General features: G+C 39.0%; 1 protein-coding gene across 1 annotated transcript in view; it reads right to left on the reverse strand.

The window, feature by feature from the left end:
• LOC119479425 (ankyrin-3-like) overlaps positions 1-21,657 on the reverse strand; it is a 116,390-nt gene that overhangs the window by 52,735 nt on the left and 41,998 nt on the right. The window contains 17 exon segments of the mRNA XM_037755006.1: positions 109-181; positions 1,568-1,663; positions 1,854-1,952; positions 2,096-2,194; positions 2,706-2,804; positions 3,157-3,354; positions 4,073-4,171; positions 4,361-4,459; positions 8,109-8,306; positions 9,273-9,371; positions 11,233-11,331; positions 12,204-12,302; positions 13,865-14,062; positions 14,301-14,399; positions 14,627-14,725; positions 16,394-16,492; positions 20,208-20,231. Of these exon segments, the coding sequence (XP_037610934.1) occupies positions 109-181; positions 1,568-1,663; positions 1,854-1,952; positions 2,096-2,194; positions 2,706-2,804; positions 3,157-3,354; positions 4,073-4,171; positions 4,361-4,459; positions 8,109-8,306; positions 9,273-9,371; positions 11,233-11,331; positions 12,204-12,302; positions 13,865-14,062; positions 14,301-14,399; positions 14,627-14,725; positions 16,394-16,492; positions 20,208-20,231 (1,876 nt within the window).

Genomic DNA, 21,657 nt, shown 5'->3' on the forward strand with positions numbered 1-21,657 from the left:
TCTCCCGGATTTTGTGACTGCGGTCAGGTTGTATGTGGGGAGAACCGTTTTAATGGATTTAAAGTAGTACAGATTTACACATCAACGAGGTGTAAAGTGACTCCTTACCTTCATCGTCGGACATGTCCAGCACTTCGTTCATGGTCTCTGGAACGTTCATCTTGTGCTTCTCTATCACAGTCTGCCAAAAGAGTCAATTGTTAGAGAAAAGTCTTAAATTAAAGCCGTTATTCACATAATGGCCAGCATTAATAAATAAAGGAAGAGTAAAAAAAAAAACAAAGACGGGAGTGGAATAACCTGTACTTTAATGGCTCACATGTTAAATTTCCATAATGTTAATTAAATCAGTACAATTTCAAGTGTACAAGTTTCTCTTTACAACACAGCTTTCATTGATTTCCTCCAATTACTTCTATTTGCATTTTTTTTTAATCGGTGTTAAGCTACCATGAAATTAAAATTCAACGCTTCCTGCAGATGTTTCACATTAAAACCCACACATTCTCACTCCCCACCCGTCAATTACTACCGCTTGGTCTATGATCCTCAGCAGAGACCGACGCACGGGGTACCCCTCTATCGCTACTTTTGGACGTGTCAGGCACTGCGTGTCAATATATGCTCATTACATGCATAGTGTCCTTTCAAAAATAATGTAAGGTAGGTTTAGGCAACACAACCACTTAGGGTTAGGAAACGGTCGTGGTTGACGTTAATTTCATGTGACTAGCGACTCAGGTGACTAACAGGACTAACAATATTGACGCGACAAAATAAGTCAACGTTACGTTTAGTTTCATATGGGAGAGGAACACCAGTCTCCTGGTCTTGTGTTTGTTTGACCCGTCCACCACTCGCCCTGAATGGAATCTAAAGGGTGCCTCAATGCGTCAGTATCCGATTCCAAGGAGCTATTACGTGGCGGTATTTGACGAGTTGGTAGTGACAACAGGTTGTAAAAAGGGACCAGGAAAGAGAGGGATCATGCCCTTTGAGCCGCTGGAAGGCTTTTAATGTGAAAAATCATTGCTTGAGTATCATAGTCACCAGCTTAACTTAGAAAGAAAAGAAAAACGGCTGAGTGGAACCGACTGCAGTTAATTAGTGAGTGAGAACAGTGTTACTACTAACAGCTGAGCATTAACAGCAAATTATAACGGAAGCAGATGTCTACTGTCTACTTTAGACAGTTATTTTGATCGCTATTACGCTACCGTCAAGGAAACACTTACTGCAGATGTTTCAGACTAAGAGCCAACCAGAAAAGGGTGCTTTAATGCCAATGGAAGACTTTTAATGTGACACACTGTTGCAGGAAGTCTTGAGTATCAATGACACTAGTTTAACTCTTATTATATCTCTTATAATGAGGATGTTTTTTTCTACTAAAAAGAGAAACTCATTAGTAGATTGGTGGGTATGTACATGGCCTTGGCTGCTATTTGAGAATTTCTGATAGTTCCACATGTTAAAATGTTTATGCTGCCATTGTTTTATATCAAAAAAAGGGAAGGATTTGGGAAACTATACATATAATTAAGTCAACCAGGAAACACATACGCACCTGAGTAGTCAGAGTTTCCTCTGTGACCACTTTGAGTGTGTCAACTACAGAGATGTAGCCGAGCCTCCTGGCAATGGACAGAGCGCTGTTCCCATTCTGGAAAAAAAAACATAATAGAGGCGAGTGATTGATTTGAAACAGTATCAGGACATCAAAATTATTAAGTACTAGAGTGCGGAGACGAGTACATTTAGTACTTTTGGTAGAAGTTGTAGATAGAGAAGTGATTACAATCTACAAAGGTCATGAGTCAAAATCAAATTTCAAAAAGTGTGTGTGTACTAACAGCGGTGAGTTCGTTGGGCGACGCTCCATGATGTAGCAGCAGGTTGATGATGTGTGTGTGTCCCTGCTGGGCAGCCTGATGGAGGGGTGTGTAACCGTTCTGCAGAAGAGGGAACAAAAGAGAGAAAGGTTAGAGTTAAATACTAAAAACATTTATTCTACATCCACTGACAATCAGTGACATACAGTGAATATATACCGTCTGAATATATGCAATTAAAATCTCTTCTGTTAAATGGTTACCTTGGTCTTAGCGTTGACCTTCGCCTGATTTTTCAGCAGGAAATTGACCATCTTCACGTTGCCATAGTGACAGGCCACATGGAGAGGAGTGTATCCCAGCTGATGAAACGGAAAATCATATGGAAAAATGTGATTAGCAAAGAGACGATCATCAGGTCTTTGATGTTGGTATTGCTTCATCTTTGCCTGCTTAAAATGTTTAAATTAAATATGTAATATGTTTTATAAAATGGATTGAAATGGTTTGATCCCTGCAGAGCCTGAGAAGTTGTGACTGATTTACATTCATCTAATAAAATATCAAAGTGACAAAGGGTCTTTCCAAATATCCACACTTGAAGACACTGTGTCAGAAAAATACCAACACGCTGACACAGTACACTTAACCCACTCTTGATGAGCACTTTTCTTAACATCGCTACAAGCAGCATTCAGAGTTAAGCGTATGTAGAGCCGACAATAATCAGCAAACGTGAAGAACAGTTTAATCTATCTTTTGTTTTACATAATGGATTTGGGAGGAGAGGGGCAACAAACTCAGAACATATATTTATTCTTTGCTTTACCCGGACTATAAACGATAAGGACAAGAAGACATTAGTAGCATTACCTTGGTCTCTGGGTCTATAGTAGCTCCCTGGTTGACTAAGACCTCCGCAACGTTGACTTTATCCTCCTGGGCAGCCAGGTGGAGCGGAGTCAGACCGGACTGAGGACAGAGAGAGAGACAGACAGTTAAATATACAGACAGAGTTTAATATACAGATAGAGAGAAGCAGAAACAAGACACAGTTACAGATGTGCAAACAGAGTTAAATATACAGACAGAGAGAGACAGACATCTGAGCATTAACAAGAGAACAGAAGTTGACACACTCGTACCAGAAACAACACATATAATTGGCAAAATAACAGAGTCTTGGATAAAGACAGTCTCTGTTTTTAAGTGAGGCCCTGACCATTTAAACACCGGTTTATAGTAAACACACAGTAAATATTACTCCCATGTTGTGGGTACCATGTCTGCCTGTAAGACTCACACAGCTACACAGATCTCGTACCTTATTGCTCATGTTTATAGGAGCGTCTCGAGCCAGCAGCAGCGTCACGATGTCCACGTTGCCTTCCTGCGCCGCGAGGTGCAGAGGAGTGATCCCCTGGCGCGTCACCGTGTTGGTGGAGGCACCGTACTCCAGTAGAGTGGTGGTTATCTCCATCTGATTCTTCTTCGCTGCGATGTGGAGTGGTGTGTAACCGTTCTGGGTACAGAGAAGAGAGTTATTTTTTTATTTTTTTATTACACCGCCACCAGACACTGACATATCATGTCAAGTCAAGTTAATTCTTCAAAGCCGTACTCCTTTAAGTACAGCCAAAGTCAAAATATAATTAATTTTGGCAAAATAAAGAATATTCTGAATCTAATTCTCAGTTAGTGTAAATTTAAACAGAAAAAACACTTGCTTAATCTATAAAGTATGAATGTATTGTGCGTATTTTCAACAAATACATTTATAAGAACAGTGTGTACTGGCTTTGAGTCAATCATTTGCCACAAAGACAGTAAAAAAATAATAATAAAAAGTGTGTATTATCTGTGAGGGCTGGGTAATAATTTAATATTATCGTTTATCAATGTTCAGTTGAATTGCCCTCTGACGATATCATCATATTGTAGCTAAAATTCTTGTATGTGTGGGGCCACTGCTTGAAAACACAGAGTAAAATCTATCGGGGCCTGGCTAATTTCAGTGGCAGCTCTTTCTGGATAGATGCTGTTAGCGTGTAAAGAGGGAACCCAACCAGCCAATCACAACACAGCTATAGTACACAGTGTAATTGCATGTGGGTGACTGAAACTAGGTCAGCCTGCTTTCACCCAGAGCCCGAGCCAGAGAGAGTGAGAGTGAGAAAGAGGTTTTGGTGCATCAATGCATTAAGGAACGTTTGATTTAACTCACTTGGACCGACTCTTACCTTTGCAGCAGCGTGCGGTGAAGCTCCCTGGTTGAGCAGGAGCAGCGCCACCTTCTGGTTATCATAGTGTGCTGCCACATGCAGTGGAGTTAGTCCACTCTGAACATACATACAAGGATTGTTAGGTGGTGATATACAGCACATACAGTATAGTGCAGTGTGGTGATACACAGAATACTGTGGAAGCTTTGAGTGCAGCTATAAAACAAACGTGTGAGTTACATATAAAAATATTTACTACGCCCTGTTCTTTATGAGGTAACATGCCAGTGTTTAAAGATGCATTACCTTCCCCGCAGCATCAGACGGAGCGTTTTTCTGCAGCAGCAGGTTGGCGACCTCGATCTTCCCGTATTTTGCAGCCACATGCAACGGAGTGAAGCCCTTCTGCAGAGACACAACCACAGAAAAACAATATTAAAGGAATACAATACAGGGGAATAAGGTAAAAAATGATAGATATCACTATGAGACCTCCCCAGTTGATTACTCACATAATAAGACCATTATTTTTGTATTAATACGTTTTCTGAAAATGTTATGTAATGTCTAAATATTCATTATCTTATCAAATATGTGCTAATTTGCATACATTTCCAGAACATAAATCTGGACATTGGATAAAGCCAGGTTTAAAATTCTTGTTTCATTTTGTTGACATATTAGAGTCAAAGGTTTTTACAGAGGGGATTTCTCTTTTTATCACTCCGTATATCATAAAATACTGTCAACAGCCATAAAAAAAATCTATTTTCTCCATGTTTTTAGGAATAATATGTTGTATATATCAGGCTATGAATTATTATATGAACAAACCCCTCTGTAGAAACCTTCAGAATATAGATAGGAATGAAACTGGAGAGTTTGGTGGATGTAAAGGCTACTGAAGTAGAGATTTCTGGCTCAGAGTCTGAGAAAAACATAATTTTGAGAAAACAGCCTTTAAAGATATGAATTGTGAAATTTCATACATTTTGAAGACACTACAGGTGAATAGAGTAAAAAAAAATAACTAATATATATCACCATGAAACTTCCCCAATTGATTACTTGAAGCGGAGCACAAATATAAATCAATTTAAAAAGCTATTAAAAAAAGATATTTTGGCAGGTATATGGATGAGGAAGGGCTGCAATAAGGGTTGTGTTAAGGGTTGGTTTATATTTATTTTTTAACTCCAGATGGATATGTGGGTTGTAAATAAACTTGGGATGCTGTTCATATATTTAATTCGGGATGTAAATAAATCTGGGATAGTTTATATATTATATTATATTATCATTCTATGATATATGAGTTAATAGAGGAGAAATGAGAAAGGGGTTGGGAAATAAGTTTTACTTCTACCTACTCCTTCGGACACTATTACTCTTGTTTTGTTTGTTATTATTTTGTATTTGTTTTTATTTATTTTATGTTCAAAATAAAGTATTTCAGTCATACATTAAGACAATTATTTATTTGTATTACAAGTTTTCTGAAAATTCTATGTTTAAAAATGCAAATGAGGCATTATCTAATACTAACTTTTGGTGAATTTAGGAGAAATCTACAGACACAAATAAACAAAGTAGTAAAATAAACAGCTTAATGTGTATTTTGGAGGTTTTCTTTCCATTAGTCTGAAAGAAGACGTGTTATGGAAGCAAAATAGCCCCAAAATCTCAAAATTGGCCAGTGCATAAAAACATTTTCTTTGCCTTTAGTGTCTACCCGTAAACCAAATTTCTTACTAAATCTGATCTGAGTTGTTAAAACACTTCATTTAATAGTTCCTTACAGCTCTCTCATGACTCATTTTCTATACATGGCTGCTCCACAAAACCATATGTGTTTAATCGCTTATAACTGAGTCATTTGCAGGGTTATGTCATAACATAACATGGGGAACTGATTATTTGGTGCTTAAAGATGATGAAACTAAATGAGGGCTCAGGGTGTGGAGACGCGTGTTGTGTGTGTGTGTTACATCAGATTCTTCAGCTATGAGGCAACACAGATCCGTGAACCAGCTCCGTCCAGATATACTCAGCTCTGTGTGAGTGTACACATGTGTAGATTGTACGAGGTGACTAATAGTTAAGAGACTTGACAGAATCCAGACTGGCTTCCTGGTTCAAGGCCCCTGAACAGTATGGAGGTGGAGGTGGTGAATGGACGAATAATAATGATCTCAAATCATGCAATCATGCATCCAACTGAAATGTGTGGACCCACATGTATGCTTCATCTATCCTTTAAAGGAATAGTGTGTAGGATCTGGCAGTATCTAGCAGTGAGGTTGCAGATTTCAACTTCTCCCGTGTGCCAAGCGTGTAGAAGAACTACGGTGGCCGACGCAAAAACGCAAATGGCCCTCTCTACAGCCAGTTGTTTTAAGAGTAGAGTGCTTAGAGTGTGTGCGTACGTGGGAAGTGAGTGGTGAAGCAAGAGAGAGAGAGAGCAGCGGCGACGGCAGCAACGAGTAACGTTATCAACTCTGGTCCAAACAGGAAAAGTTAACAGAGTTTGTCCGTTCTGGGCTACTGTAGAAACATGGTGGTGCAACATGGCAGACTCTGTAAGGAGGACCCGCTCCCTATGTAGATATAAACGGCTCACTCTAGATAACGAAAACAATTAATCTTCATTAATCACGATCATATTCTATAGTACATTAATATGTTAAAATCGTTTTGTGTCTTGTGGCAGCAAAAATCACATCACACCTTCAAGGTGGCAGGGAAAGATTTAATCAAAACACAATCTATGAAGATGATTGTGTATAATAGGACTTCATTAACATTTTGAAATGTTTTATAGTCATTACAGATGGGTCGTGCAAGGAAAGTAAAAGTATGTGCAAATTCTCTCAAGATTATTATCTCAGAATTAAGAGAAAGGTTTTCAAGGGGAAAAAAAATCTGCTCTGTTTTTCTGATTTAATTAGATACCTCAAAATCCCAAGAGAAGCTCTCATTTATTTTCTCAATTTCATGAAAGCAAACATGTCCCGCCTGTTTAGTTTAATCCAGCTCTGAGAAACCTATGAATGATCTGAGTGCAACTGAGACGCAATTGCCTGATTGTCTCTCGAGTCACCCCGTAGTCAGCCTGAATGTATTTCAGATGCATTTGGTCCTGGAGAAAACGTTGCAGTGTCCAACAGATCAGAACGGGCTTTACATCTGAACAACTGCAAAGTCCTGAGATGCCTACGCAAAGTCAACAAACTAATAATAATACGATCTATATTACTTAAACACACGAGTATTTCCGTATGCCTCAAAAAACCCAAACTAAAATAAAACTGGATCACCAAAACCAGTCCACAACTTTGGTCCAGAGGCACAACATTTTGTACTGACATTCATGGCTTCCAAAGGATGAATCAGATCGACTTTCCCTCTAGCTCCACCTAATTAGCAAATTTTTGCATGCTAACACTAAGATGATGCATGAACATTATACCTGTAGGCTTAGCCTTTTTAATTTCATGAAGTCATTACCAGCCGTCCACTAACACAAACAACTGTTAGTGATTTAATAAGAAGAAAGTCTTTGTCCTAATTGTGTGTAAATTCAATGGCTCCTGGGCGGTGGGACCCTAAAAATGACCTCAAGTAGAGTTTGTTCCTTTCATTGTTTCGCCAATATCCAGTCGTGGCTGTAAAATCACCTAGAACATCTCCTCTGTTTGACTCCATTTAGAGTTTAGGGACTTTCCTCAGACTGTGGCCATCAAACGCGGTTTAAATGGATGTTATGAGATGAGTAATGCACAAAGAAAACCTCTCCAGGAACAATGTTTTCAGACTCTAGAGACGTTGTTCTGACCAAACTCACTCACTGGCAGCCAGTCAACTGTAACCGATGTCCCTCAATCCAACTTTCTGTGTTTTTTTCCCTCTGTGTTTGAGTGTAGCAGTAACAGTAATCCTCTTGCTTGCCAACTATGTCATTGTGTGCATCTGTTGGTCATGGAACATGTGTCATCAACCTTCAGCTACTAAAACTAATGTCCGAGAAGTATCCGTCTCCACACATCATATTTACCTTGGTGATAATGTCCAGACTAGCTCCTTGGTCCAGCAGAGCTGACGCCAAGTCTCGGTGTCCCTCCCTGGCGGCCAGGTGTAAAGGTGTGTATCCGGAGCTGGTCGTGGCATCCGGGCACGCTCCGTTCGACAGCAGCTGGTGGACGATGTCTTGCTTACCGAGACGGCTTGAGATGTGCAGCGGAGTCTGGTCGTCCTGGTGACAACAAACAAACAAACAAAAACATTTTTAATTGATTCCAAGACGATCGCCTGGTATCAGCTGAGGAAGAAATTGTGATTTGTACTAGAAGTTAATGCAAATCTTTGAAGTTTTAGTGCTTTTTGAATAAAATTTATATCCGAGAATATAGTAAGTAGTGGCTTTGCAGGTGTGTTATTTCTTTACAAAATATGTCACACTTAAAACAAAGAAATGCAGATGCTTGTTACATTACAAGAAAATATTTAGGGCTCTCCTCGACCAATGAAATTCTTAGGCGACCAACACTCATACGATTTTGTCGACGACTCGATTAGTTGATTTAATCGACAGATCTGTGAAACTGAGTTTCTCCACAAAGAATCACTCAAAAGCACCACTTTAAATCTGGTGTTTACCAGAGATGTGCTCATAAGTTTCTTGGAATTAAGTCATTCAGCATGAAAAAAGCATAAAAAATTACTAGTCAACTCAAGAAATCTTCGTCGACAAAGACCAAAATGATCAATTAGTCGACTAATCGAGTAAGAAGTATTAGTATATCTACTAGGGCTGTCAAAGTTTGCGATAATAATGTGTAAATACAAATTCGTTTTAACACCATTCATTTCTTTCATGCATTAACACAATCAATATTTCAGAGTTTTCAAAGTGAAAATACTGGCATCCATTAGTACCAACTTTATGATAATCACATGCAGTTTGGGGGCAAGTCAGTTTTCTTCCAAAACGTTATTTTCTTGCAATGAAACAAGAAGAAAAACCCTCAAGTTGGAAACAAGAGGAACGGTTCTGTACTGTAATTAAACATGACCACACAGTGAGTGACAACATCCTTATTGTGTCTCAAACATAGATTTATAAATACACACACAAAGTGTTTGTGGCTGTCAGTAAAGGGCTTTCAATGTGTTTTCTATTTAGAAGAAGAATCTTTGTCTGAAGTCTCACGTGGTCTACCTTGGCCTTGGCATCGACTCGTGCTCCATTCTGGATCAGATATCGGACCACATTCGACTGTCCGGCCCTCGCTGCCATGTGGAGCGCCGTCTCCCCCCTCTGCAACGCACACACACACACACACACACACACACACACACACACACACACACACACACACACACACACAAGGAAGAGGGATTGATCGTTATTCCAAAGTTTTGATTCTTCTTCTGCCCTCCTTCCTCATGAAAACTCTCTGTTAAGATGGGAGGCTGAGAGAGAGAGAGAGAGAGAGAGAGAGAGAGAGAGAGAGAGAAAGAGAGAGAGAGAGACCCCCTTCCTCTCCACACCCAACTCACCATAATGACGTCCCATAATGCTCCGTTTCTACGGTAACCTGGCCACAGACACGGCGTGGGCGACCAAATACTTGGGGTTGAAGAGTTGAACGTGCAGTACACTTTTCCCCTCTCTGTTTGCTCACTCTTTCTCCCATCAATCCCCCTCTCTCTCTCTCTTTTACTCCTCTTCCTCCTTTAAGAGTTAACAGGGTCAGTAGTGAGAGTCTGTAGCTCCTGTAGAAGAGCGTTTATGGACCAGATGAGAGTGAGAAGTCCTCTCCCTCCATACACATGGCATTAATAGACTTCCTCTCCTCCTGCCTGAACTACACAGGTTTTCTTCGCTGTCTGCTCCACTGACAGCAGCTCTTCCTATGTTTGACTATATCAGTCTCTTGCTCTGTTTTAGGTGTCACACTATCAGTGGTTGACATATTATCTCATTCTAAGTATTAAATGGTAATTTTAGTCATATTTGTGGCCACTTGACAAATGCAAATCAAATACTATAATTGTAACGCTCTCCTTTCTGGAGACGAATACAATAAATCATCTACAATTAATTCAGAATTCTGCAGCTCGAGTGTTGACAACGACCAGAAGGAGAGCACTCATTACGGCAATTTTACTTTACGCTGGTTAACGGTGATTGATTTTAATATTATTTTAATCAGACTACCTCTCAGAGAAGCTTCTGGTTTATGAACCAGGAAGGTTCTTCTCTTTTAGCTGTTCCACAAAGCAGAATAAAAGCGTTTGCCGATGCTGCCTTCAGCCATTACGCTCCAAGCTGCTGGAACAGCCTTCCAGAGGATCTGAGAGGAGCTGCTGAAAAAAATTATATTTTTAAAGATAAAATAAAAATCTATCCATTTAGTCTGGCTTTTATGTAGTGTTTTATCATTTATGTTTATAAGTTTTATTATTTATACTTATTCTATAATAATTTTCCTATCTATTTTACTCTTTATTTTATACTATTTTATTAAGATTTTATGACTTTTACATCTTGAGTTTTTTCAATTGTTTGTAAGGCACTTTGAAGTGCATTTGATTTGTTCGAAAGATGCAGTATGAATAAAGTTTGATTGATTGATTGAATGAAATTTTCACTGTATTTTAGCTCTATTTTTGGTCTCCACCATAGACCCAAAAAGTGAAGACAAAACATCTGGATCGCCCCCTGGTGGCTGGCTGCAGTATAGGTCATAAGTCCCACCTCCTCCATGTTAGCGGATGGGACATGAGCCAAACTAAAAAGTCAAAGTACACGTCAAATACATTTTTCCCCAAAGATGGTGTCTGTCATTTTAGGTAGTTCTTATCACGCTGATGTTTGTTCAAGTCTTAATTTCTCTGATAAGTTTGGTTTAATTAGTTATTTGATGCTATAAAAAGGGGGTGAGACGTCATGATTGACAGCTGTGAGTCTCTCTCTTGCTGACAAGCTGCGGAAGTGTAGTGGAGTAGAAGTATGAAGTAGAGTAAAATGGAAATACTCAAGTAAAGCACAAGTACAGCACTTAAGTACATGTATTGCACTTAGCTCCTTTCAACCACTGCGCATCATAGAAGAGAAACTGTGCGGATGTCCTCTGGGAGGACAAAGAAAGAAACAAAGAGGAAGCAGAACTCACCACATTGCTTGTGTTCGGTGAAGCTCCGTGGTTGATCAGCTGGTGCACGATGTTGTCGTGTCCCATAAACGCTGCAACATGGATCGGAGTCAGACCGGACTGTAAAGTGAAGAGACACACACAGAGGAGAGGAGAAGTTAATGGAAAACAAACTTAGTGCTTAAACAACAGGAGCTAGAGGTTTAGAGAATACTGTCGAGCTACTGATCAGTACCTATGTGGTGTTTAGCTACAGCTGTAGTTTATACTCTACGACACTGGCAGCTGAGTATACAGTAATAAGTGCTATCTTTTATTGTATGTGAGTAGAGGGATGGAAGACGTACTCAGATCTGTTACTTGAGTACATTTATCAATAGCATCATTCAAGCAATCTTGCATTCAAAATGGTACTTAAGTTTTAGTAACATATTATAAGATTATCATCATCTATGTATTAACATGTAAGCAGCATTTTGCAAGTAATTGTTGATATTAAGTTATTGATTCCTGAAAGTCTTCTTTTCTTGAGCCTAGTTAAATTATTTCAACCTTTCTCCGACAGAAATCAACTTGTTTCAATTACTTTTTTAGAAGTAAATGTAATCTTAAAAGAAGACAGAATAAGGGATTACTGCCCTCGAAAAGTCAAGACAAATTCTACTTATTATATAGTAGATATAGTATATAGATATAGTATTTAAAATGTGGAATATAAAGTACAGTATTTCCCCTCTGAAGCATTGTGGAGTTGAAGTACAGAGCAGTGGAAAATTAAAATACAAAAGTGAAGTACAAGTATGTCAAAACTGTGCTTAAGTACAGAGTACTAATTACTTTCCACTACTGTGGCGACAAATTTGGTGAAATATTATCTAACTCCAGCTTTTATTGTTGTAAAAGCTGATTACACGAATAATAACTGATGCCATCGTGCTTCTGTGACAAACACACTCTACACTCTACACACACACACACACACACACGAGTACCTCAGTGACGGCCTGTATCGACGCTCCATGCTTCAGAAGTAGCTCCATCACCTTGACTCTGTTTTTCTTACAGGCAATGTGCAGGGGGGTGAAACCATTCTAAAAAAAACACAATAAATACAAAAATATAAATCTTTGAAAGTATAAAAATAGTCCAAAACTTTATGTGTGTTTCTTTGCAGGTCTTGCTGAGCTGGCGGAAGATATAAATCTGGAACGCCGGATGGAAAATACAGTACAGACGGGACCTCCTTTTGCTTTTTCCCCCGTTTCTTTCACTTTTTCTCTTCACTGCTCTGCATGCAAACCAGACAAGCATGTGTGGAAATAATTGACTCTAAACTGTAAAAAAAAAAGAAAGTATGCTGTACTGAAATAGATACTTTTCTTTACAACACGTACACTCTGCCCCCTCCTTCCCTCTCCTACTCAGCTTGACTTTGAGGTTTCTGGCTATGACTTCATTTTCCTCTCCGTGTCTTTTTTTTTTTTTTTCCTTCTCATTCTCTCTGGCTATAAAGTCCCAGCGCTCTAACCACACCCAGACGTCTCCCATTACAGAACAGAGATGGTTGTCTTACACCAAGACAGCGGCCGGGGTTATTAAGTCTCTTTTTAATCTTTGTTTCCTAAATTCATTTCCTTCTTGTGTCTTTTCTTCTCCCGTTAAACTCTCTAATTTCTCTCTTTTTCTTGTAAACAAACACAAAGTTGGGAGAGAGGAAATGAAAGACTTGAAAGGAAGGAAGACATGTTTGGTTGGGAGATGAAATCATCAAGACACATGAATGTTTCCACCGCTAAAACCAGTGGGCAACACTGCAACTTCAGTAAAAATTCTTCTATTTTATACTTGAATTTTGGAGAAAATGTCAATACTTTTCTATTTCCTTCCCTCTTTAAAGTCCTCTACACCTCGTTAAGTTAATGTACTGGTAGTCTCACATCACTTTTCCATTAAAAGTCGCTACTATCGTCGAACCTACGAGATAGACCAAGTGACAACGACTACACAGAAAGAGATAAAACGCATCTCTTCACTCTGTCCTCTAAGGATGCTGTAATAAATTAGTTATTTTAATCATCATGTCTAATGACAAAGAAAGAAAACCTGTTTAATAAACCACAAAATACTGGGAATGAATCTCTTCTCGTGCCAGACTACTCTATAAAAATGTGAGAGTGGGACAAAATGGACAAATAGAAACTCTTAAAAACACAAAAATCTGACTATCGGTCTCCCTACATTTTCAGCTTTCACTCAACTGCTTGAATATATCCAGCAAAAGGCACATGAGCAAATAGGAATTAAATAAATATCAAATAAATGAATGCAGTGATGAGAAAATGTAACGAGGGATCTACAGGGTTGGTTACACTTTTGAGAAATGGGGGCGAGATTTCACCTCATCACCACCTGATACCTTTCTGTACCCGTTTTTCTTCTGCCACCTTAAACCCCCCTCGCTCTTTCTTTGTCTCTTTTTCCCAAAACTTTCTGCGTCTCTTGATTTATATTAAGCCCTCTTAACTGTAGAGCACCTCCTTCTACCTTCCTCCCATTCCTTTCCACACTTCATAATAAATGATCGGTGAGTTTATTTTCCGCAGCTACAGAGGATCAACTGTGTCTCCTCCTCCTCCATCCTTTCTCAGCTCACCAGTGCCTTGGCGTTGGGGTTGGCCTTCTTGTCCACGATCACCTTCGCCACCTTGTAGTGCCCGCAGTGGGCGGCCACGTGCAGCGCCGTCAGGTAGTCGTTGGTCACGTCGTCCACGGGCACCTCGTGGTGCAGCAGCAGCTGGACGCAGTTGAGGTGGTCGCCCTGCGTCGCCATGTGAAGCGGAGACAAACCGTTCTGGAGGGAATAAGGTCACAAATTAATGTGACTGTAACTGTGTAGGCATCTTCTTCAGCAACACAATGGAGCAATGGTCACTGTGTAAGAGTGTTTGTAAGAGCGGATAAGGCAGAGTGAGATGGAAACACATAGAAAAGGGATTTTGCAGAGTAAAAAAAGAAGGAAAGAAAGCAAAGAAAGTGAGACAAAGAGAGTGAGAATATAAAATAAAGACACACACAGGTCGGAGGTGTACCTTTGTCTTTGACAGTATCGGAGCTCCTCTGTCCAGCAGCATCTCCACCACCTGCTCGTGACCACTCCTGGCTCCACAGTGGAGAGGAGTCAGACCGTCCTGGGAAAACAAACAGTATAGAGGTATGTCTATGTTCTTTCATGTATTGTAAGATGTAGATTAAAATATGAGGGTATAATATATAAGGTACACTATCAAACTACATTATGAGAAGTCCATACTAGAGAATATTCTTTCTTTTGCAAACCTCTAACTTTATGAACGTGCAGTGCTAAATCGATGGAGCACCCCCTTTAAATATGAACATGTGGATTTTGTGTGTGTACCTTGGTCCGTGCATCTATCTTGGCTCCTCTCTCCAGCAGCAGTCGCACCATGTTGCCATTCCCACGTTTGGATGCTACGTGCAGCGGCGTTATGTCATTCTGGGGGAGAAAGAAGAGCATCATTTCATCATTCAGCAACAAAGAAAAGAAGACTTTATCAAGTCTAGATCATTTAAGTGTCTCTGTTTGTTGCTCACATATTTTCAAGTAACGATGAAATGATGATTCATGACACTGTGCATACAATGGGCTTACAAATGAACTCAAAATGAAGCTGTCCAACACTTTTCAGACAGCCTGTGCGTGCCTGCAGCATTTTAATACATCCCACTGGTCTGAGATTTGCTTCCTCAACTAGAGAAAAAGGCTTTATTTGACAGTGTAGGAGGAAAATGGATAAATATCCCCCTCTAGGGGAATATAACTATTCCAGCAACTGCGGCTGCACAGTGTTGTGGCTTAATCGTTTTCTTGCTTTGTTTGTTTTCCCTGTGTCCTTCTACAGGGCTAAACGGAAGGAGGAGGTCTTAATAGGACACATGCACTGTGGAGAGAGCATTTTACACGGTCTGATAACTATTTTATCCTTATATCTGTTTAGTGTTCGTTGCCAGTATGTCTTTGAAATGTCACCAAACCACATCATTTGCACAATCTTTCTACAGTAAATGTTAAAGGAGATGGCTGGCTGTTATTCTATATTTCATATTGAGTACTTTTTTAAAGAATACTTCACCCACAAAATGATCATTTCTATATCAATACCTCACCCTGTGTTACTTCAAATTCTTAAAGAAAACAACAGCAAAACGATATCAAAACATCTGTTTACAAGCTCTCACACAATTTGTGCAGTATAATCCAAGTCTCTATTTAATCAGTCGTATGCTCACTACTTCCCAAACACATGAATCTTCACTAAAACCTGCCTATTTAAAACACTTCGGACTCGCCCAGATGAGTAGCGTGCCTGCGCAAGCTTGAGACTGTTTATGCGGAAGTGTTTTAAATAGTAAGATTTTAGTGAAGATGCATGTGTTTGGGAAGTAGTGAGCATAAAACTGGATAAATGAGACTTGGATTATACTGCATGAGTTATGTGAGAGCTTGTAAACAGATGGTGTTTTTTTTTTGTTTAGCAATTTTTATTGGTTTTCCATTAAACCCGGTATACATTTGTTTGCAGCATTTATTAGAAATGAAAGTGTATACAAGCATAGAACAGCTGCATTATTCAAATTATTACAATTATGAAAGGATAAACAGATGTTTTGATGTAGTTATGCGGTTGTTTTTGCTGTTTTTGATTCTTCGTTAACCGTGAAGACATGCAAGAACAAAAGTTTTTTCAAGAATTCAAGGTGCCACAGGTAATTGATCTACAAATATTCCTTTAAATGCAGCACTTTTACTTATAACAGAGTATTTCTGGACTGTGGTTTTGCTACTTTTATTGAAGTAGAACATCGGAGTACTTCCTCCCCCACTGAGTATTTGAGACACATCCATAAACCCAGCATCCATTCCTAGAGTCTATAGGGTCACATAGTACGCAGACAACATGTATACGTTTCCTCCTGCAGAGTGACGAGAACAGCTGTAGGATTACATGTCGTCAGTGTTACATTCCTGCACACACACACACAGCATCGTCCCGCCCTCTCATACGAGAGACTTGGAGTGAGTGTTTGCAGCAGCACTCACTTCAAAAGATGTGCGTGAGTATGAGTGTGTGCGTGTTTGCGATCTTTGAAGCAGAGTACCCACCCTCGCCTTGAAGTCCACAGCTGCCCCTCTGTTCAGCAGGAGCGTTGCTACGTTGATGTTGCCGTAGTGAGCCGCGATGTGGAGAGGAGTGAAACCGCTCTGAGAGGGACAAGAGACAGAAAGAGAAACAGGATCAATTAAAAGATCGAGGAAAAAACATGTCTCTTAATGAGCAACGAAGCAAAGCATGATGGGATATAATAATAGCGGGTTGGCCAAAAGCAGACGAAGGCTGAGCAGAAGTCAAACATGCTTTGGATTTTTCTTTTATCATAAAATATATATTCCTACTTTTCTTGTGTAATAGTAACAGTGCCATTGTTCAGGTCTGGAGAGGATAGAATCATACATATAAGCAAATATAAGCACAATAAGCTCCTGTCAAATGAAAACCATGCAAAGGTATTTATTATAGTTTCCATTTAAGATTTTGTCTCGATTTCTAATAAAAAAAAATCTACTCTTCTGTGGTATGCTTTCATCTGACAGGAAATACAAAAGCCAGACAAGCAGGTGAGCATGCATCTGCATTAGTTATCTAGATTTAACAGGACAAATCTAATTCTAAAAAGTAGAGCTGCAACAATTAATCGAGTAGTTGTGAACTATCAAATTAATCGGCAACTATTGAGATAATCGATTAATCAGTTTTAAGTCAATTTTAAGAAAACAATTCCAGCTTCTTAATGTGAATATTTTCTGGTTTCTTTACTCCTCTATGACAGTAAACTGAATATCTTTGAGTTGTGGATAAAACAAGACACTTGAGGACGTCATCTTGGGCTTTGAGAAACACTGATGGACATTTTTCCTCATTTTATAGAACAAACAGCTAATCGATTAACGGAGAAAAACAATCAGCAGATTAATCGACAATTAAAATAATCGTTACTTGCAGCCCTAATAAATATAATAGCAAACATAAGCACATTAAGCTCCTGTCAAATGAAAACCATGCAAAGGTAATTATTAAATAGAGCATCCGTTTAAGTTTAGAAAGACATACTTTCATCTGACAGGAAATACAAAAGCCAGACATGCAGGTGAGCATGCATCTGCATTAGTTATCTAGATTTAACAGGACAATCTAAAGAAACCAGGCCTGACCTAAAGTAACCTTGAGATAACTTTAAGACATCAGAGCTTGCAACTAGCTTGGATTAATATGAATGGCTCAAATTTCTTCTGAAAAGGTATTCATCAAAACATACATCATTACCTTATTCAGATAATCTTGGAGAGTTAAGTCTCAATTTATGAAAGGCAGCTTATTCTTTTATTTTTCCAAAGAAACAAACAGCAAAGGTCAACATGCTATTGATCATGTAATAAAGAGTAAAATCAAGAAGCTGCTCTATTCAAAGCTGATGGAACTGCTTTCTGGGCGTAGTGACAGTAACTAGCATTTTCACAAACAACAGTCAGCATAATGTCAGACTCATGTTTGTTAAAAAAATGCAATTAAATCAAATCTATTGGCGTGCTAAAGTTCAAATAAATCACTTCAGCCCTCCAGATTTTCCTCTCATGAACAGCTGGATGAGAGCCTAAGATGGTCACATGCACAGCCAGATTTAATTCAAACATTACTAATTTACAGCAAATACAATCTCTCAAGCAGTGCGAGGAACAAAAGCATGTTTTCTTGTTGATAGATTTGATAAATATGATTGTAACTGGAGTAGGATCACGGTACAGAAAGGTGCTACTGTGGATGGAAAAAGAGAGGTCATGGGGGGAAAAGGATAAAAACCTGTACTAGTATTATCTGTAACAACTGTTAATACAACTGCCAAAGATATGAACAATAAATGAGGACAACAACCCAGAGGGTGAGGGGTTAAATGATCTGGCACTCAGGAGCAAGACATTCCAGTCATTTTCTGGCCAAACTGCAACAAGAAAATCACTTTTGATCATTCAAAATTGGGGAATTTGGGGAATCTCTCATGTCTGTACGGTAAATATGTAGCTAAATCCAGCAGCCGGTTAGCTTGCCTAAGATAAAGTCTGCAAACAGGGGGAAGCAGCCAGTTAGAGCCTCCAGGAAGTAGATTTTACACTTAAATTTTTGTTCACGGATCAAACAAACTAGGGATGCACCGATCAATTCAATTCTATGTTTTTATACCATATACATTATATACTGGAATTTAAATTCCTGTTTAAGTTTTCACCAATTTGTTGCTGCATTAAAAAGGTTTACACTTGATCTGTAATTCCTGTACATTTCGAAGACTTTTTACCAAGTTGTTGGTGTACAAATTAATATTTTAATAATAAATAATTCATTAAATGTATATCTATCCCGTCACTTCCACACAGGCATACAGCTTTTTAATTAAACACTGGTATCGGCTCAGTACTCGGTATCGGCCGATACCCAAAGCCCAGGTATCACTATCGGTATTGGGACTGAAAAAGTCAGATCAGTCCCTAAAACAAACAAGATATAATGTGTTGAGCTTTGGAGGTGCTGCTAGGTAGATTTTGTTACCTTTAAACAGAGCCAGGCTAGCTGTTTCCATCTGTTTCCAGTCTTTATGCTAAGCTAAGCTGACAAGCCGCAGCCTTCAGCTTCTTATTTACCACACAGACAAGAGAGTGGTTACCGTCTTCTCATCCAACTCCCAGTAAGAAAGCGAATAAGAGCATTTCCCAAAAGGTCAAACTATTACTACTACTGCTTTAAGGCTAAGCAGAACATCTTCACTGACGTTGGGCTAAACTAAGAAGATAAATAGGTTCAAAATAACATTTAAAGACCAAAAGTACGTCCAGGTTAGACACACTGCAGCTTGACCAGAAAGTAACAACTGAGATCTACCAGTAGTTTCACTGATAGATCCAGCAGTGGACAGCAGGGAGTGAAGTCTTTTGAAAGTGGACACAGAATATTTTTGCATTAAATCAGTAAATGAGCATCATGAACACTACTGAAGACGACAGCTATTGCTTTTTTTATGTGACAAACACATCAACATTCAATGCTTCAATCGATTTGAATGCAAATGAGGCCTTTTTTTTTTTGCTGTAGCAGCTGTTCCACTGGATAAGATTAACTACCATACGCATACTGCACATTCACAGACAACCAGGCCTTTATTTGGAACAGGTTTATATTATTTACCTGCTTCCCAGTTAATGCAAACTCAAAACTTCCTCCACGTTTACCTGTTGTCTTGATAAACTGTTTTTATTCACCAATTAATTCCAGTCATTTCATTTTTACAAAGTTTAATGAAGGTTTTTAGGAAGTTTAATTGGCGGCAGCTTAATATCGGGTGGGAAAAGCGGAAAAAATGGAATTAATAGGTGGATGAAACAAATATTTCTGTTAAAAATAGAAACCAGAACATCAAAGCGGCGAGTATAACATGACTTTGTTGTTGCATTGATGGAATTAGAGCTGTGGAATAGCTGAAATCACCATGTGAGAGCCCTTGTTTTTGTTGGCTCCAGGTAATTTCACCCCAAATAAATGGTTTCAAAAGCTCTAGGTATACTCAAAGTAACTCTATTGTTATTATTTTCATCTCTGCCCAAAAGCAGCAAGCCACTGGATGCACACAAAGCAAAGTCGAAATGCGATGCAGGTTTAAAAACAGCAGGCACACACAGGTGAGACGCCGTCAGCAGCAAAAGCATTCATGCCAGCATTTAGCGTTCATGCCAGCAGACAGAAGGCTTTGGCTATGCAATGGTGACCATGAGTGCACAATGACAGGAGAGGAGGAAGAGAAGAAGAAGAAAAAGAAGAAGAAGAAGAAGAACAACAAGAATAAGAAGAAGAAGAAGAGAAGAGAAGATGTACCTCTGTTGTTCTATTCACCATCATCTAGAAGGGAAAAGGGAGGGCAATGGTAGGGTAACAAAAAGGAACGAGTAGAGGGAGGAGGAGAGAATGGGGTGGTTAGTGCACCACAACAACTACAACACCAACACCACGGTTGCACCAAGCTTTAGGATGGATAAATGAGAACATGGCCGGAGATAATGAAAAGAACTACATGGCAACCAAACAGAGGTACAGTACACACATCTAGACGATGGACTGAGACTCTCCCTTATAGCCTGTTATTTATTCTGCACCGTGTAGTATATCTGAATAAATCAGAATTTAGAGATTAAATTGGTTAATTTACGAGAAAAAACATAAATTTGCGAGATTTACATCACAAAGTGACTTTGTGTCCTCTCCATCTCGCTCTTTGGATTACCGCTCCTGGCACTGTCTCTCATTTAGTTTCCACTTCCTGTCACTTCCTTTGTCCTTTCCTCCCTCTTTTCTTTCTGTCCTTCTTTCTGTTTAGTTTTCCATCAATCTTTGGTTTCATGTTACCTTTCATGTTTCCATTTGTCTCCTTTCCATCCCTCTTTCTCCCACTTGCTTTTCAGTCTCGCAAAGTGATAAAGTCATCAATGTTTTTTTCTCGTAAATTTACCACTTCAATCTAAGAGAATGTCAAAGTTTTTTCTCATAAGTTATTAGTATTTTTCTCAGAATATTACCCCTCTCCTTCGGCTCCGTATTTTTTTTGTTTTTACCTACAATGGCCCTAACACGCCGTCGTACTTTTTTTTATCAAAAACATAAACTCTTGTTGCATTTTTGTCCCACAACAAAACATCAGGACTTCAAAGCTTTGTTAATTGAAACGTACAAAAATCACCATCAAGTTCAATAAAAAAAAAAAAAACATATTCCTAGCCCCGTGATACCATAAGTGATTTATGGAAGCAACTTACAGGTTTTCATTTTACTGAACCAGTGTCTGCGAGAGTTAGTGCTATGCTACGTGTGTATTTCTTCTTTTTATTTTGGGGAGATTTTTGAGGAAACAAACAAGGTTGTGGTTTGGTTTCAGAACTGTGCATCTTAACTAAAAAAAACACTGTCCTTTACCGCCATATCTAACATTAAAATTTTAAATGTAAACAGCTGGCCTGGCTTTGTCCAAAGGTCGCACAATCCACTTACCTCTAAAGCTCATTAATTAACATGTTATATCTTATTTGTTCTCACATCATTTATTTACCCCAAATCTCTAAGAAAAGGCAAAACACCTGCAGCACATAGCTAACACGCAGACGTCGGTTTAGTGAAAGAAATAATAGGAAATCGCTCCCAAAATTCACACAAGGCATCACAGAGCTAGAAATAAGATGGATAGTATAGCAGAACAAAAAAAGAATAAAACTGAATTAAAAAATAATATCCCTTCCTCTCTGACAGTAGGTCATGATGGGATTTGTAGTCCTGC

This window comes from Sebastes umbrosus, chromosome 20 (assembly GCF_015220745.1).
Source record: "Sebastes umbrosus isolate fSebUmb1 chromosome 20, fSebUmb1.pri, whole genome shotgun sequence".
In the NCBI taxonomy this organism is placed as follows: Eukaryota; Metazoa; Chordata; class Actinopteri; order Perciformes; family Sebastidae; genus Sebastes; species Sebastes umbrosus.